The following is a 19,351-nucleotide window of genomic DNA, read 5'->3' on the forward strand; positions in this document are numbered from 1 at the left end:
CCGTCGTGTCCCGTGAATGGCTGACAGACGACAAGTTTGCTCAATTAAACTGCAGCCGCAACCATAAAATAAAAATAAAAAAACACACAACAACAACGTTGCGGTGGAATGATGTTTTCAATTCCAAGTCCTTGCAAAGCTTCGGGTCTCTGAGCCCCATTGGAAGCCCACCTCAAGCTCTTCTTCAAAGGTCATTTGATCGTTTTTTTTTTGATATATTATATTGATATATTTTTTTTGCTGTCACTCGCGACTGACACAATCTGGGCAGAAAAAAAAAAAATCCATTACAACTTTGAATACCTATTTTCACCCGGATACAGGCACTTGGCAAACTCGGTAAGTTTCGGGGTATGTAGAGGCCCACACTGAATTCTCTTCTATTCGTGTATTCACGTTGAATGACAAGAGAATTTGCCTCGGATCGAAGACCACTCTCCTCAAGACCGCGAACAGACTCGCCGATCCCGACATGAGTCGGCACGACGCAACCAAAATAAAGAAAAAAACCTCCAGCAGACCCCAAGACTCACGACCCGTCAACGCACAGCGATGCATTTGGTGAAGAATCATCACAAAGAGCGCTTCGGCACCACCGCAACCAAAAAGCTAATCGGGTCAATTTACAAAAAGGACGCGTGGAGGAAAAAGAATCAGGACTCACATGCGACTTCCAGCGAGGCGTTGCGGCTGACGGCCTCCCCCAGGTAGTTGCGGGCCACGCAGACGTAGGCGCCCTCGTCGGGCTTGCTGCGCCGGCCGTGCACGATGCGCAGGAAGAAGAGCGAGCCGCTGGGCAGCAGCATGCGGTGCGAGCGCGGGTCGTCCTTGTCCGTCTCCACCCGCTCGCCGTCCTTGTACCACTCCACGCTGGGCGTGGGCCGGCCCTCCGCCTTACAGTTGAGGGTGGCCGGCTCGCCTTTGGACACGATCAGGTCGGAGGGGTGCTCGGCGATCCGGGGCGGCGAGTCCTCCTGGCGCAGGCGGGATCCTGGAGGAAAACGCAGGGGAGGGGGGGGATGGCGTTTAACGTCCAAGAAAACACCGGAGAATCGACGGTCGGGGTTCGCGTCAAAGGTCAAAGTTCAACATGCTGGAAAGAGGCAAGTCATACATTTGAAATACTCTGCTTGAGTCCAAAAATCCTTGTCGTCACAAACACTCACCCAACAAAGTGAGTGTCGTGAATTCGGTTCGGATACAAAAAACTCCGACGCGGTCAACTCTATTGCTGACCAAAACGGCAGCCCCCCCCGACCGAGGCCCGGAAACAATCTCTCGGGTGAATTGCGGGGTTCTGCGCCACTCAAAATCTCCCAAAAAGTGACGATACTTCACCAGTCCACACAAAGTCTGTAACCGCAACTCACGAAGCGACACGTTGCTTTGCCGTGGGTTGAACCACGCATTAAAAAAAAAAAAAAAGCAAATCCTTTAATCAGCAGTTGAACCTGGACAAAAAGCAACCATCTGCTCTTCGCTTACACTACAAGTGCAAGCTTGTGGATAATTGGACCCAAGGGTGACCGGTGAACGAAGGCATAAAAAAGCGCCCGCGTGGCTACAACGCTTACAAAAAAAAAAGAAAAAGGAAGGAGATATTTCACCGCCGAGCGCAAACAAGTCCAAAACTGTTGAGTGCGCCGTTCTCAAGATGGTCGTCTGACATGAATATTGATGCCGGGGGGGGGGTGTCTCGGCTCACGTCGAACGTTAACCCCCCCCCCCCCCCCCTCCGCCTCCTCCCATCTCCTCGGGGGGGCGGCGAACCTTGCCCTTCTCCCATTTTTTTATTCGGGATGGCAGTGCGCGTGTCCACTAACGTATTTAAACGGCGGAAGCCAAGGGAGCCGCATCACAATCGAACAGCCGTTCAAACGGCAGAGGCCGTAAAAGAAAAACGGAGCTCTTTCAACGTGGGGATATGTTGGATTGGGTTTGGCAGGCAAAATGTTAATACCCCTTTTCTGTCGTGTCGCGGGTCAAATTGACCCCTGGTAGGCAACTCAATGGTAACCCTCCTGTTAAGGCGCAGGTCAAACTGGCCTGTGTTCAAAACAAACAGTGTGGTGTCATCATCATTTACATGGGATGTTGATACAAGGCCCCCCCCCGTGTGTCGATATGTCTATTATACCACCTGGGGAAGGTGGGGGGGGGGGGTTATATTTACGTTATACGCTGACATTTGTTTTTCCAGGTGATACATTCATTTTTATTCCATCTTATTTCCATTTCATTCAATGAAGCAACATATTGGCTAATAGATAGATCGATCGATCACATTGACCCATGAAAATGTTTGGCCTCACGGAGAAGCCGTCGTAAAAAGAGCGCCGAGATGCTTTGTCTTGCCGCATGCGTGCATGTCATGGAGGCCATTTGGCGAGCCGGGCGCCTTTCCCTGAGGGACGCCGCACGCTTGTCGAATAGGATGCGGCGCCGCACGTCGGCCGTTGCGTTGACGTCAGGGCTCATCTCAGAATGGAGTGGAAGGGTGGTGGTGGTGGTGGTGGTGGTGGGGGGGATAGAAGGTGGGAAAGGCCTGCGCTTTGTTTGGCTCGGCGTGCACATGTAGCGCGAGCCCATCCACTTAAATCTCCCTGAGGGGGGGGGGTTCGCATTCGTGACTCCAGTGCTTCGCTTCCAAAGAAGCCGGTGGCATATTGACCCGTGAACAGAAGGTAGTCTGGACTCCCGTCTGCCTAATTTGTGCTAATTCCTCCCATTTCCCTGCCATTGATTGGTGATCAGGCCCCGCTAGCTTGCTAAATGGGCCCTCAGATGCGGCTGAGCAGAACAGAGCTCGCCGCTGCCGCCGCCGCGCATAATTCAATCCTAGCGCCGTTAAAAACGGACGCAGAGGGACAGAAAGTGAGTTGCATCTGTTTAGCCCGAATTTCCCAAGCCCCGGCAGCCCTGGTCTTTCCCCGAAGACCAGGGCCTTCTTTGAAACTCAACACCGCTAACTTATTTGCCTTCGGTTCATTCAATCTCTGCCCTGTCCATCTCGTCGATGCATCCGTTGCCGCTCTGCGGGTATTTTTTCAAAAACATCACGGGCCTCGTGATTGACTGGCAATCAGTCCAAAGTAAACCAAACAAACAAATCAATAAAATACCTCTTGTTCAAAGTCACCTCGGAGCGGCTCCGGTTACCCGCAACCCGAATGAGGACAAGACTCTGAAAATTGGATCCAGGGCCGGATATGAATGTTGATTGTCTGATCGGTGTCCCGCAAGCCATCAATCCAAGGCGATCGGACTCGTCAATACGCGGCGGAGCGTCTCCCGCCCGTGACCTTGCAGCCGGGCTGGCTCTGACTATTTCAAACGACGACATGGAGTATTTAGCCAAAAGGTAAGCAGAGCTGCGGTCTCAACATATATGAGTGACAGCAAAGGTGATGACCCGGCGGACTTTCATGCGCCACACGCACGCCTCTGCGAGATTCGAGTGCAAGTCGGTGGCCGAGTCAAGAAGCTCCGCCTCCGCCGGTGAAAATACAATCCGTACTTGTCATGATGCTTTTTCCGCGGAGACGGAAGAGCGGCCAACTCTCGGAGACAGGACCGCCCACCCAAAACGGGGCTCGGTCTACAACTCGATGAACAGCGTGAAACAATGCGCCATCATTCTTCGTGATATTTTGACAGGAGCACGTTATGGACGGACGGATGATCGGGACACCTGGCGACGGTTTTAAAGATGGTTTTGCATGCAGAATGGGTCGCCTTCGGGAGGTAAACAAAGTGTGCGCGCCCCGCCCCGCCCCGCCCCGCCTTGTCCGTTGGCCTCGCGCAGTCCTGCTCTCATTGCACTAAATGCTCTTTTTTTTTTTTCATGCTCATTGCTGCCGTCTAATCAAGTGCTCTCAGAATTTGGGGCGAGTGCACTTCACCGGGTCTCAAGGCACACACACGCGCCGGAAACAACCCCCCCCCCTCCTCCCCCAACCTCAGCGCGAAGCAACAAGCTCTCTGTTTGCAATCACACTTGCAATAGTTTCACCGCCAGTCAGCTCTCACTGGAGGCAAACGGGAGCTCGCAGACCAGCGAAGAGCTAATGAAATCAGAGAAGGATTACTCAACCAGAAGCCTGCCCCCCCCCCCACCACCACCACCACCCCACCCCCAGCCCGATTACTTCTGTCAGCCTCACTGGAGTCCGCTTTAATTTCCCCCACAAAACAACAAGCATCAGACAAGCTAGCGGTGTTCAAGGTTTATTTAGCATCTTTGAAAGGTTACAGCTGGGAAAGGAAAATAAAATCTTGACCGCACTTGTGGCGACCACGCAGGCACACACACACACACACACACACACCACGCGGTCTTTGCCATTATTCCCGTCACATCTTTATTCGTGCGGGCAACGGAAGGTGCCGAAGCTTCGATGATCTTTTTCTAATCATTTTCATGAGCTCCCAGGAGAAATTTGAGCCCACCGATAAAAAGAAAGAAAAAAAAACTAAAATCAATAGACGAGCGCTCCTCTCCGACAGCATAAAAATGAAGGAAGGGCTCGCTCCCCCCCCCCCCCCTCCCCTGAGAGCGCCAACAGACGTGGGCTGCTGTGGTCACAGGGACCCGATAGAAGCCACGACCTCACCCACAAACTCCCACATTGACAGTTGAAACATTAAAATAAAATAAAAAAATCAGACGTAAAAAAAATAAACTCCAAGCTAACGCAGCTGCGGCGGGAGAAATCACACGCCCGCAAAACAAACATCTAAAAAACAAAAAAACGCTCCCAACATGAGAGCGTGTGGCTACTTGAAAGTGTTCCCGCGGTGACAGGAGATGAATGGCATCAATTGATTCTGGCCTCGCCCGCATTGCCGAGCGCTCCGAGAATGCAAACATCGGGGGATGGCAATGGCTAGTGAGGAAAAAAAAAGCGGAAAGGGGCGGGGCTTGGACGGGGCCACCAATCACAACCAGTAAGACATCATACACGTCCAATCGCGCGGCCGTTTACAATCGGAAGATGGAAAGACTGATCGGGAGAGCTGGTGAAAACTTGACGATAAGGTACCTGACACCCCACCCCCCCCCCTAAAATTTTCTCAACGGATTTAGACGATTGACAAAAATGATCAATTTAAGAAATAAAACGGCGCAAAATTGCCATCCCTGAAACATGCGTGCGGCTTATTACTCGGCGAAGTAACGCGAAGTAATGAGTAAGCCGCCGTATTGCCGCATGTCGCCGGACAACGGCCGCCCTTCCCATCGTCCTTTGCTAGCAGGAAACCAAGCCGCGCGCTATTTGTTGACGGTGCGGCCTTGTGACCGATGAGCGTGCGAACGAAGGCTCACGTTATGGTGAATCGAGAAAAAGCAGCGATGAGGCCGCCGTTTATTCGCCCCTTTGACAGAAGTCACCCAAGCCACGCAGCTGTCGCGACTTCACATATCCCGCTCATTAAATGCGGGGGGGGGACGACTGCGTCTACAAAACAGAGATTGGATTGAATCAAGGCGCTACCCGAGATGGGTGTTGCAGCCGAACCGCTTCGCGGTTCAAACGTTCAAGGGCGCCATTAAGGCTTTACTGCGGTTGAGAGTCTGACCGGGAGCCAGGAGATGCATTCAATCAACCTCGGGGGTTGTGTTCACACATGAAGAAGCATTTGGAGCAGATGCTCGAAGGCCTCGTCGTAGGCTAGCCACCTCTTCATTCATGGCATCGGGCATTGAATTCAAGCCAAGTTGAAACTTCACATTTCAGAGAATTTCATTGCAACAGGAATGAAGAGGGGAAACGCCCTAAAATCACAAATACTCTGCATCGCCGCGACTCCCTCGCGGCGAGGCCGCCCGAGGAAATGCGTCGGTGACGCGACAAAAGGCTATTTAGAAAGACGGTGCCAAAGTCAAGGTCGCCTGATAACCAAGCCAGAACTCGTATCGCGTCGAGCCGTGTCCCAACCGTCTCGACGTTTTAACAACTTTCATCCCTACTTGAACAGGACGTCTCCAGCATGTCATCGTCAGGTGAAAAAAACAGTACGTCGTGCTCTTTTTACCTCTACGCGAAAGGTTCAGAACGCCCCAAAACACGTGTCCTTGGACAGCGGTTCCCTTTCCGGCCTCCAATGGAAACATCCAGAGAAGAGAGGCAACACACAAAATGTGCGTGTGCGTGTGCATGTGCACACCACAAGTGTGTATTGTGTTCGTGCAGGTGCGTGAGACAGGTGAGGGCATGCCCCCCCCCCCCCATGGAGGCCTCAGCCTGCACAGGTGCACGGTCATGTTTGAATTCCTCCCTCATCGATCCAGTCACTGCGTGCGTGAGCAAAGCAAAACATTTTCGCACCTACGCGTACAATAAGGGAATGCAGATTTTTCCTTCCATGGCCGACACTTTGTTCTTCCGTGTACTTCTCGATGGGGGGGGGGGGGGGGGGAATGTAAAAAGATCAAAGACACGGAGTCTAAATGAACTGCTTTCACACTGACTCCCAGCTAGCATTAGCATTGGAATTAGCATTCCTTTGATGAAAGCCCATTACGCTTGGTGCTGTCCTAGCAGGGGGGGGGGGGGGGTCTCTATTTCACTACGCCGTGAAATCAAACATTCTATTATGGAGAGAGCAGTAACACCGAGTCGGATGAGGGAAAAAAAACAAAACACTATCTGAACAAGGTATCAATCATGTCTTATCAAATCGTTTTTTTCTTCTTTGTAACGGACGTGTTTATACTGTGTTTTACGTTCCTGTTTTTACATCTACAAGTGTTCATACTGCATTATACATCGTGGTTGGCGGCCATTTTGTAGGAAATGGCGATAATGAATTACCGCTTCAACGTACAGATTCGCGACGTCCCTCGCGGTACGTCGTAATGAGGTTCGACTGTAGTCATGGCACCTGTTTTTTCTGACACTCTCCCTTCTCCACGTCCAATGTCATTTTCAGTTCGTTTTTTTTTTTGGGGGGGTGGGGGTCATGTTTTTGGCCGCTAAAAAACGGTTGGCCCTCAGGCCTTCGTTTGGATACCGGCGATCCTTCCATCTTAGATTTTATATTTCATTCTGTACTGTGTACAGTTCATTTTTACATTTTGTGCATGCAAATATTTGTATTTTTCTACTTTCTTTCTTTCAAGAAGTTGCTGCTGTAAATGGCGAATTTCTCCATTGTGAGACAACTAATTTTTTTTCTTATCTGATCTGATCTTATCTCTCTCATATCTGGTGTTGGCGCTCCTTGATGCAAAACTAGCGTCGCCGTCCGATGACAGTTTTCAGTTCAAATAAATGACCACGGATCAAACTGAAATCTCATTGAAGCATTTGGTCCTTTGTTTTTCTTCCCTGCTCTGTAAATGTCATCGTTGAGCTTCACTGATGCTTCATAAAGCGACACGAAGGCGGGGGGAGAAAAAGTGGCCGCGTCCCCGTTTTATTTGCCGTGTCTTACGACAAAGAAAAAAACCCATGTTACAAAATTCCTTATTCCTTACGAAATTCGTTGGTCCTGGAAGAAATTTCTTTACTAGAAAATGTTGTAAGGAGAGACGCGTTTTCCATGTAAATGCCCTAATTCGTTCCAAGCCCCCCCCCCGCCCCAAATTCAGACAAAATGTTTCCTAACGCATAAAAACGCATCCAAATGTAACGAACACGTTAAATGAGAGTTGTGCACAATGTAAAAACAAAAAACAAAGAATCAAGTCAAGAATAAAAGTGATGGTCATTTAACCATTTTTTTGCCCTCTTTAGTTCATGTTTTCCCTGAAAAGTGGCTTTTGCCTGGCGTTTTGTCACGAGCCGATCCTTTTGTCGGCTTTTCACAATCCTTTGAAAACGTCCAGGGCAAACATCAACATAGCGGGCGATCGCCCGACTGGTAAACACGTTTTTTGGGTGATTCACATTTACGTCAAACGTCATTCGCCCCTCCCGAGGACGCTGCATTGACACCGATCTATCTATCTACACCAGTGGTGGGCAAACTACGGCCCGCGGGCCGAATCCGGCCCGTTGGTCTTTTTAATCCGGCCCGCCGAAGGTCGGTCCACAATTAAGGTTCGATGTGAATGATTGCATTCATTTCAATTGGTCTTGTAATGACAGGCATTTCACCGCCAGGTGGCGCATTGACTTGAAGTTGCAGAACACGGGGGGGGGGGGGGGCGGGGCAATCTTTTCGACCACCTAGTACCTCTGTATGGCTCTACTTCTACTGGTCTGATCACAACCCATCTGCAGCGATGCACAGGCTAAAATAGGTCATCAACAACACTTTTGTCATTTAAAAAAAGTATATTAATACCGTACTTTCATGCTTTTGTTCTGATGTTTGATATGGACTGTCAACAAATGCAGTTTTTTTTTTAATGTACCATAGCTCGTGCTGACCCGGCCCTTCTGTCAAATTTTAAAAGTCAATGCGGCCCCCGAGCCAAAAAGTTTGCCCACCCCTGATCTACACACACAGACACCAAAAGGAGAGGTCCCTCTTAGCCAATGGGATGCCAGGAAGCTGCTAGGTAAGAGCCAATGGCAGAGCAGCTGGAAGTAGATTGCGTTCAGGAAACTCGCCAGAAAATTCAACACACAAGCCACCATAAAAATGCCATCAAGTGTCATTCCGTCATCGCTCTCTGACCGGAGCCCTGCGGTGGCAACACCTCAACGCCCTTCGGAATATACACTTCTCACCTTTGATTGAATTGGAATTTTCCCACACCAAAGAGGCAATGACGGTGTCCCTTTTTCTTCCACTCGGGTGAAAAGGTAAAGTCATTTGAACGGGAACAAGGCCCAGAGTTGGCTGCTGAAACCCGAGCTTGCCTGTAGCCAAACGTGGCTATTAACAGATCATAGGAGCTGACGGGCCCCCGCGGAAGCACTCGTGTCCGTCCCAACCGAGGACCGGCTGATTCGCACGCTTCGCTCGCCGTCTTTTGTTCCCGTTTCCCCTCTGATCGCCTCTCCAGTCTTTTGGTCTCGATGGCCGCTCCTTTTTTTTTTTTTTTTTTTTCTTTGACGCAAATCAGAGAATAAACACTCGCCGTCTTGACGAGAGCGCAGCGGACAGCGCGGGGGCGGGGACGAGCGTTTCCGGTGGAGCTTCCCTCATTACGCGGCGGCCCCATTCGGGCAAATGAGGCGCCGTTCCGGTAATGCGGTCTAAACGCGGCCCACTGATGCGGAACCATCACATTTGGGGCGCGCCACGGCGGCGGCGGCTCTGCGCGCAAGCGCTCCGGTCCTCGCTTTTGACTCTTTGAATGGAGGCGGCACGACTTGCCAGCTCGATGGGCGGAAATGTTGCCTTTCCGTCTGTGGGCCTCCTCAACGTTTGACGTCGAACCCGCCCGTCAATCGGACCCATTTTAGGAAGTTGACAAAAACGTTTTTTTTTTCCCCGGGAATAATTATGATTGGAAATTAAAGGACGTTTCTTTTGTTCTTTGTGACAACATGCCCCCCCCCGGGTCAAATTGACCCATGAAAATGTTTAACGCCACCAACTACCCCCTTGAACATACACTGGATTTGAAAGGAAAAAAAAAACAAGAGTCCTCGGATAAACTCACTCCGACTGTCTTAACTAATTTTAAGATGTACCCCCCCCCCCCAACCGATCCTGGGTCATGGCAACATCCCCCCGCTCACCTCTCGTGTTCATCACAGCGCCTGATGCCATTCACAAGCCGTGGCTTTGTTGCTGAAGAATACAACTCCAGAGCCTGCCTAAGTGGAAGCCCCCCCCCCCCTCCCCCAGATTACCTCTGGAAAAAAAGGCTGGAAGGGGGGAGTAGTAGGGAAGGGGCGCCTGATTAGGAAGATCCACCGCGACCGGCAATGCCATCGGGCCCTTTGCTTAGCAACCGGTGGCCTGAGACCAAGAAAAGGAAAGGCTCCATTCAGTCGGATGGACGTCGGTGCCACGTTTGTTTTTGTGATATCGGGGCGAAATGCAATTTCAAGGAACTTTCTTCGAGAGGTTTTTGCGACTCTGTAAGAACACCTGACAGAAACTTTGCTTCATCTGCCTCGAATGGAACAAAAAACTAATTGAATGTAGGAGCAGCTGCGAGCGACAAAAGCGACGGCCAAAAACCGAGCCGGATTTTGCATTCAAGCACGCAACAAAAAGCTTTGCATGAAGCGCCGACTTGTAAGAACAAAAAGCGACGATTTCCTCACCGCCGCAGGTGCGATGTCGACTCCGACGTGTTTGAAAAGCAATCATTCACAAAAAAAAAGATCGGCATTCAGACAAACAGACGCCGCCTTCCTTCCGCCATGTTGACAAAGAGGCGTTTTGCGCCGTCAAAGAGTCACTTCGCCGAACACAGAAGAGGGCAGCGGGGGGGGAGCTCCGTCACATCACCATAACGTAGTTCAAACCTATTCTTGCGTTTGACGTTCACCAAACAGCTTCATCGGGCGTAAGAGGCATTTCTCTCCAGCTGCACTTTGCATAAGTACAAAGACGACAGGTTTTGAAGGCACCCCCCTAAAAAGCGAACTGAAATGCAACAAACGGGCTGCCTTTTGGATCACCAAAAGAATTTGAGAGAGAGAGAGGAAAAATAACCCAACTTGGGGCAGAGCTGGACAAAATCAAGGTCTGACGGGGGAACCTCATGGACTCGTCGTGAGTCACAGTTTCTTTCCCTTCAGTCTCATTGAGGTCATCGCCTTCATTCCGCCGTCAGCCCACAGACCCAAATCGACAAAGAGGCATTCGGAGTGGCAGAAAGAAAGAAAAAAAAACATCCCAGCCAATATTCAATCCATATCCGAAATGAAAATGGACCATCAGCTCAGCACGTTGCACAACAGCCGCGGCCCGGCCGCACAACAGCTTCGAATGACCTTCTGTTGCATTTCACCGCCAATCGGCATCGCCGCGCCCGCCGCCAAGACCCTCCTCGGTTGTTGCGCGACCAAGTTCAAAGCGGGCATTGTTTGGGCCGCCGAAGACGTTTTGCATTTTAACCGCTTGCCATTCCGGGTCGGGTCACTCGCGTTCGTGCAAAGGCAAGAGCACCGCCATGCTGACAAATGTCAGTCGAACGTCCAAAAAAAAAAAAAAAAAAACGAATTCAAGTTTTGCAAGAGTTGGACATGAGGAAAAAAAAAAAAAAGACATTTTCAACAGGGTCGTTTGACAAGAACTGACAACTGTTGTGCGAAAGTGGACGCTAGTGAGCGCGAGCTTTAAATCTGCCATGCGAAAAGCGAAGGATCAAAAAAAAAAAAATAATAAAAAGTCTTCAACTCACCATCAACTTGAAAGCACAATAATCCAGCCAGCAGGATAAACGCGAGTGGACTCATTCTCGCATATTAAAACATCCACGAGTGGCGCGCAAATCCTCCAGTTCGGCGCAGCGGGTGAGGAAGGGAGGGGGGGGGGGGTCGTGCAGCTTTACTCCGCGTAAAAACTGACAAAAATACAGTCGATGTCCATAAAAACGAGAGCATCCATTGAAAATAGGATGTAAGGGGGGTGGGGGGGCTTGGTCACCCGGCGACTCGGGCTTGTCGTTGCACTCAAGCGGAGTCGGATATCCCGTCTTGGTCCACACGCTGCTTGTTGTTGGGTGCTTCGGGGTGGGGGGGGGGAAACCTGCTCAAACCCCCCCAAGTCACACGGAGCAAGAGAAACAAAGTCCACAACGGGGCTGCCAAAGCGCCAAGTGGAGCACTTTTGCGTTCTTGCCGCCGGCTTCGCTCCTCACGCGCGTCCGGAGGAGCAGCACCTCGTCGCCGTCGCGAGTCGCTCGTCGGCTGCGGTGACGCGCGGCGCGCGCATCAACCGCGACATTCCCGCAACGCAAACAAAACTAGTTCGGGAGCAAAGAGACGCGCACCCTCCCTTGGAAGGAGGGAGAGCGGTGCGCGGGGGGTGGGGTGGGGGGGCTGCCAAGTGCCAGTGAGTCTTCTCGAAGGCGCGGGAGCAAACCAGAAGAGTCTCCTTCCTGCCCGTGTGCCGCCGTGGCCGACGCCGACGCCGACGCCTCCTCCTTCTCGGACGCACGCGGCGCGCACGCTCTTTGCGCAGCCGGCATCGCCCGCACCAGCAACAAGGCGAGGCCAAGCCAGGCGAGCCTTGGATTCGCACTAAAAAGTGCCCTCGATCACCGTCCCCGCAAGAAAGTCGCTGCTTGGACTGGATAAAAAAAAACACCTTTATTTTCAGCAAAACAAGGACGGCTTCTGGAATCTGGCGGTTAGTTTCGATGAAACTCAACGCCGAGTCCACCCTTTCGCAAAGATCACACCGACTGCGAGGTGAACAAATGAAACGTTAAAAGGACTTCAAAATGTAGTTTGCTGCGTCACAAGCATGTATGAACATTAAAAATAAAAAATCACACTTCGATTCATTTGAATGTCAGCGGGCATAAATTGCTCATTCGCAGCAGGGGTGGGGAAGTCCAGTTCGTCGAGAGTTCCAATCCTGCCCGTTTTCGGTCTCTCCCTACTCCAACACACCCGATACAATTGATCAGGGCTCGCTGATGAGCTCATCATTTGAATCAGGTGTGTTGGGGTCGGGAGGGACCCGAAAACGGGCAGGGCAGGATCTGGCTCTTAGAGGAACCGCGGTTCCCTCACCCTGATTTCCAGTGTTTGCTTGGTTTGTCAACCACAGCTGCGTGAGCTTTATTCGTATTTTGGAACATCACAAGTCCACGGCTCGACTTGCTCGATCAAAAAGAGCACAAAGGGGGGGGGGGGGGTGAATGAATCCATCAAGGCGTCCGAGCTGCCTCGGCGTCCCCGACGACGCCCAAAAGCACGCACAAAGACTCAAATCCGAAGTGCTGTGTTGTTATGACGACGACGACGATTTTGGGGCCGGCAAGACACACGCGGGCAGCAGTTGTGACACAAGCTGTTGAGGTTCACGCAAGACGGGAAGGGCTGCGGCGCATGCGGCCTGCCCAGCAACGTCCTTCCCGTCAGAGTGAACTTTGAGCTCCCCCTACTGGTCAGACAAGCGACTACCTCCCCCTCAGCCCGCGCCCGGCCCATTTGAATGAGGCGAGTTCTCCTGGAGGGGACGGGGGAGCGCGCGCCCCCCTTTCAAGACACAAGTTCAATTTGACTTTCACAAGAAAGAAAGAAAATTTGGAAAATTATTTTGCCTTTGAGAAGACCCCCTCCACGGTGGATATCGATTGAACATCCCGAATATTGCAAATGGGTGACGGCACAATCGCTGTAATTGCGTCCAGTATCAAGCTAATATCATATCGCATTCTATTTGGTCAATGAGTATTTCCAAAATTGCTTTTCCCAAAAGCAAGCAGGGTGTCAAACAAAGCAAATCTCCCAACTGAGCTGTCGCGTTGAGTAAGTTCAAATGTCTTCTTTCACAAACGTAGGAGTGGACTAGCTCTGAATTTCTTCCGGTTCCTCCCTGCCATACAGAGCTCGTCTCTCAACCAACATGCTTTCTTGGCACCAATTTACTACTTTCTTATTTAGACAAGCTTCGGTTAGCTTTTCGGGGCGATGGGTTCAACAGAGAAGGAAAAAAAAATAAAGCAAATGGATGGATTAAAAAAAATCATAAAGAGTGAATTCCAAATATGCAGGTGGCCATCTTTTCTTTTGGACAACCCCCACCCACAGGCATTTTGGTAATTACAAACGAGGCGATTTCAAGAGCTTTTTTTTTTTTTTTTTTTGCGTCGGGGCCCTTTAGAAAGAGTCAAAGCAGACAAAGATAAGAGCTTCCCGAGCATCACAAGCAGCAGCGAGATGCTTAGATGTGGCCGGGTTGTGATTTACGCCGGCGAACAAAGCCATCGGCGGTCAAAGAGGAGTTTTCGCTCCGGGCCGTGCTGTGAAAAGAAAAAAAAAATCATCCTCTCCGGATAAAGTGCACACAAGAGCAACAGCGTGACAGGGCGGCTTGGGGGGTGGGGGGGGGGGGGGGGAAACCACTTCTGTGGCCTTTAATAACAGCTCTGGCGGGCGTACGAGGATTCCTCCGTTCCGTTTGCACAGCGGCGTGTCGCAGCTCGCCCCACGAAAGGTTGACGGTTTGCTCGTCTGCTCCGATTTTTAGGCGCCGAGACGCATTCGTGTGTCTTGTGTAACTCTTCAATTGTAGCCCCTCGAATTTTCAACATAGGGCGTGGCCTTTGAGGGAGCGCGTAGCCCCGCCCCTAAAACCTCTCATCGCTGCCGGCAGCTTTATTTTTTGTACTTGCCGTCGCGTCAATAAGGGCGTTTGCCGTCTCATCAGTGTGGCTGATGGAAAAAGGGAGGAGGGGGGGGGGGGGGGGGGGGGGTTGTAGAAAGGTCATTTAGGAAGACGAAAAGCCCGCTCCTCAACATAAACAACGCCGCGTACAGCTCCACTGACGGAAAAGTAACGAGAGTGTAATTCTTCGCCCCCCCCCCCTCCTGCGAGCGGCGCCATTTCAATCAGCGTATCAGCGGCAGCGCCTCGATATATTTCATCCCGTTCTTAAATATCAGCCAACGTGAATTTATTTTTAATTAAAAAGAAGCGGCGACTCCGTTGCCACTTGGAGACATAAAAATGAGATGCGGGTCGCCTTCATGCCATCTTGCGCCCGATAACGGCATTGGCGAGCAACCAGACTTTTTGCAATAAATGAGCCGCAGAGGCCGCCCTAATTCGCAAAGGCGGTCTCGGCAATTCCCAACGGGGAACATTTGTTATTTTCAAGTCATCGCGCGGCATATCCATTGTCACTTGGCGGCTCACTGATGTGCTCGTAATCGCGTTGTTGCGCTTCTGCCATCTGCTTACGGAATCGATGGGACTGAACGGGTCGATGGGCACGAGAGTGCCGGTGCGTCTTTGAGACTCGACTGTCGGCTCGTGATCAATTTCATTGCGGGCGTAAAGTTTCCCGTGGAACTCCCACACGGGTGTCTCGTGTAATTCGGAGCTGGCGGTGATGGAATCGGAGCGGAAAAATCTGACACATTGTCAGCTCGGAGGATGAAATCCACTTGAAACCAAAACTGCGCTCGGGATGGGAGTCGCCTCAAGTCTATCTTGTTCAAGCATTCTCGTCGCTAGTCGCAGCTATCGGGTGGAAAGCTTTGGATGGCACTTTTTCACGAAAACGGTCTCAAACTAGATTCAAACCTTCTGGAGTTTTCGTCGACGAAAACTATCACGAATAGGAATGACTAAAATGTGACAAAAATTAATCAGGATTTTTGCCAGAGAGACAAAGACTACATCTAAAATGGCTGCCAAAAACCAAAAAGAGAATGCATCTTGGGGCTGTAGTTTGGGGAGGGGTGGGTTAACGCATTTTAATCACGGGCAGCCAATGTACATGATGGAATGAGGTCAATCCAAAGGATTTTGTTTTTGGGCATGCGAGTAGACGTGTGCTTGGGGATGACGGGCAGGGCTGGTTTTTTTTTTTTTTTTTTTAAATTGTGTGACAGGTCAGAGGTTGAGGTAGCAGCATCGCTCACGATGGGTTGGGAGGGGCATTCGGGGAGCTCTTAGCTGGATCGCTTTCATGGCCGCGTACGCCCTCGCTGGCTCAGAGCGCGGATGATTAGGAGCTGGATGTTGGCGGGCGCCGGCGGATGGGGAGGGGGGGGGGGGCGTGATTAATGTAGATGTCAGGAGCGGCCCTCCCTCCAGCGCCGCCTCCCCGGCAGCCGTAATGACACCTGGGGAAGGAGGAATGGGCCCAACCTGCCGCCCGGGCTCCCCGAGCAGGGGCATGATTCTTCCCCGTGATCCTCCTCCGTCAGCACTACTGTCAGATTGGGCATGGGGTGGGCGGGGGGGGGGGGGTCTTATTAATGTGCCTCCATGTCAAACAGCCCTATTAAGCCGCACTCAGCTCCGCCGCATCCTTCGGCAATCACACACAAAATTGTCCCAGCGTGGCGCGGACACACTTTTAGATTTTTTTTTTTTTTTTTAACGTTGGCAGATTTATTTGAAAGGAGCCCACAGATCCATTCAATGTGTAATTTCCCAGACTTTAATCCACACGCTAGTGGAAAAGTGACAAACCTCTCCTCGGCGAAGACACATTTGGCCAGCGATGCAAATCATCGCCGCTCAGAACGGAATAAGATCCGCGCGCAAAACCAGATCGCTGCACCGTTTCATTTCCAGCCGCTCGTACGTGGCAAGCGAAACACGTCGCGTCGGCCGCGACGCATCGGCCGCATCTATTTCATCCATCCATTTATTATCATTTTTTTTTCAGTCCAGCTGGAGGACGTCGCGATATTTTACGAGCGCAAATGCGGACCGGCTGGGATCAAGTCTTGAAGGACTTGAGATACGAATCGCTCCTCAAACTCCGAAAGGAGGCGATTTAAAAGTCGGCTGACGTTGGGCACTCCAGAGGCTAATGGCTGCTCCCTGAACTTCCTCACCAAAGTTCGCCTTCATTCAAGGCCTCCTTCGCCGAGTGCGTCAGTGGAATTTCCCCGTTAAGGTGAAAAACAGCCTTTTTGACGGCCCTAATGAGCTGACCTATATACCCCCCCCCCCCCCCCACGGTCCCCCCACCACCACCCTCTGCTTGAAAGCCATCACGAGTGTCCTCCCCCGGTTCGAGAGGCCGGACCTCGATAGCGGGGTGCCGGGCGGCGGCCGTGACAGGCCGGGATAAACAATGGCTGAGCGATGGGCCAGCCGGTTTGCTAATGAGCGCCAACGGAAAAGTCTCGCAGGGAGCGAGAGGAGGCCAGCCACTCAACTATCTCCCCCGGCATCCTTATCGCCAAGCAAACGCTCTTCCCACGCACAGTCCGCAGCTGCAGACCTCATCAAGCAGGGCGGGCGGCGATGCCCTCCGGTCACTCATTTTGCCGACTAAACAACTGACCGGGCGGAAAAGTTACAAGGCAACGCGCGCCGGGAGTCATCGGCTGCCGCTTCCAGATGCGGTCGGACGCCGCCGTGCTAGCCATCAAGACGGTCAAAATGGCCCATCGGGGGCGCGTTCCGCCGGACTGTCTGAGTTCATTAACCGTGAAGAACGACAGTTGCATAATGGCGGAGCTTTTACCGCATGTAAAAGAGTGAATAGGGATCACTTTCACGCCGTAAAGACTCGAAGACAATAAAATGCTCCATACAACGCACAGCAAGACATCGTGCGGCAAAAATTCAAGATAGGGCTCGCCGCCGGGTGGCGAGGGAACGCAACAGACAGCGAATTTATCTTCCAAGAGGGGCTTCAAGCTGTTTCGTGCACCGCCCGGTTCAAGTCTAGTGTCAAAGTAAACATCAAATGACAAACTGCGTACTTAAAACAACTATCTAACTTGGTCTTCAAGCCAGCTTGCTAAACGGCCAACACGCCACAGAGCGGCCAGTGAATGGCATCTGTGCGGCGGTGTTCTAAAAACATTCGGCAGCATGTCGGCAGACATTGGCACTTTGGGCGATATTCTTTATCCTCTGAAAAACAACTCTTATTACGGCAGCTTCCTGAGTCACTTACGGTAGCTGTGAAATTCTTCCTCGTCTGCATAACTGCGTTTTACTGCCCCCCGATGGCCAAGTCACACACCGCGATGCATTAATCTTGATCAACTACGCGTTTTATTGTCTAGACACGTTGCGTGTGGGACACGCGGTCGCTCAAACGGCGGAAATAAACGACGTCCTGCTATTGGTGTCAAAACAAAACGGAGGTGAATGAAAATCTCCGCTTGTCGCTCTGGTCTGGCGCGATGCGTGGTGGTCATCTAGTTGAAGGTAATTGACGTTATTAGAGTTGTTGCGGGCTTCCTCAGAATCACCGTCACGCGACATACAGTAGAAAGCAGCTGGAAAAACATTCATTTACTAAAAGCTCGCCGAGTGCAAAACATTGACGGCTAAAATTGAGGCTTGTGCTGCTGAACGGCCCGCCTCCCTTCTTGCCAATCAATTGGCGGCCGTCCGCATCACGACTTGGGCTATAATCGTGCCCCCCAAAGTGGAAAGTGATTTAGCGCCCCGGGTAAGAGTCAACCTCAAATGGTGCATTATGCTCCACACACCCACATCTTTTCAATCCAACGCTGCACAGGGGCCAGCGTGACCTTTTTTGGGGAGGGCCGACAGACGTCCCCCCCCCTCCCCCGACCCACGCCCCCCCCCCCTTAATCGCCACTCAGACAAACATGAAGTTAGGTGGACTGTACTGACCTCTTCTCAAACACGCACTGTGAGCAAAATCCACAACTGCAGAGGAGAAAGGGCCACGAGCCAAGGCAGCTTTATTTCTACTGAATAGCACCTTTCATACACAAGGCAACTCAATGTGCCTCACGTAATTCACCATTTAGAAAACAGGTGTCAAACTCCAGGCCCGGGTGCCAGATCTGGCCCGTAACATCACTTTATGTGGCCCACAAAAGCCAATCAAACATGTCAACTTCCATGACGCTTGCTAAAGAAAAAAATTCAAATTCTCCTCTGTAATAAATGAGAGCCTCTGGAAACATTTTCTAGTGACCAAAAGCCTCATGACAGCTACTTAAAAATACTCGAATAACCCCTCATTTATAGTTTCAGTCATAATGGGAAACGTAACGACAATGTGGCCTGCGACAACAATGAGCTTGATTCCCCTGATTTAAACAAGACATTCAAAAACAAAGTCAAGAAATACAAGTAGCTCACTAAAACATGATTTTAAAAATGCTTCGAACGACCTGGACCGAAAAGCATTTTCACGAGACCATTTGCACGCGGCAGAACAGCGAAACGCTGCGCCACCGCGTTTGTCGTTAGCGGCCGGATGTTGCCGCAAGTGTTCTCCGGGATGAACGCCACCTTGCACAAGAGAAAGTCAAAGTCTCGCTTTTGTGTCACACAGTCAGCACAGATCGTTTTGGTGTCCTCTAATGAAGCCGGCTTTGTTCTGGCGGCGTCCCTCAGGGCCACAGGAGCAGTAGCCCGGCCTTGCGACTTCACACTCTAATTGCTGCCTCATAAGCAGCAAATCCACTTAACGGCAACGGCATATTGATCGCTGGCACGCACGGAGGCGGCCGGGGCACCTCCCGGCCTCGGGGTTGCGCGGGCCCGGGCAGGCTTTTACAACCCGAGGGATAGGCCGATAAAGAGCAGGTCCCTGTGACAAAATAAAGAGCAAAACGGGGTCAGAGTGATACAATTACTGCTGTGCGGCCCTGACCCCGACTGTAGGGGAACAATAGGCGGCGGGACGAAGCGCGTGTCATTACGCGGCCGGGCCGGGAGCCCCGTTCAATTTGCTCCGATAATGAGCGCTGAAGAAGCACTTTCCCTCCATCCCAGCAGAGCGCAACCCAAGTTCGCACCCGGACGCAAGCGCACCCGCAAGCTTACCCGTGCCGCAAATAGACGCATCTCAACG

General features: G+C 51.5%; 1 protein-coding gene across 5 annotated transcripts in view; it reads right to left on the reverse strand.

The window, feature by feature from the left end:
• Window positions 1-19,351, reverse strand: part of robo2 (roundabout, axon guidance receptor, homolog 2 (Drosophila)) — a 221,802-nt gene that overhangs the window by 142,430 nt on the left and 60,021 nt on the right. For 4 of the 5 annotated variants that reach the window (XM_086124773.1, XM_086124775.1, XM_086124776.1 and 1 more), the window contains exon 2: window positions 665-991. In XM_086124773.1, coding sequence (XP_085980899.1) covers window positions 665-991 — 327 coding nt within the window. Of the gene's footprint in view, window positions 1-664; window positions 992-11,260; window positions 12,045-19,351 lie in introns of those variants that run through there. The other variant, XM_086124774.1, reaches the window with a different exon arrangement.

The sequence above is a fragment of the Hippocampus guttulatus genome, chromosome 12 (genome assembly GCF_054856545.1).
Source record: "Hippocampus guttulatus isolate MCC_2025c chromosome 12, RoL_Hgut_1.0, whole genome shotgun sequence".
NCBI lineage: Eukaryota > Metazoa > Chordata > Actinopteri > Syngnathiformes > Syngnathidae > Hippocampus > Hippocampus guttulatus.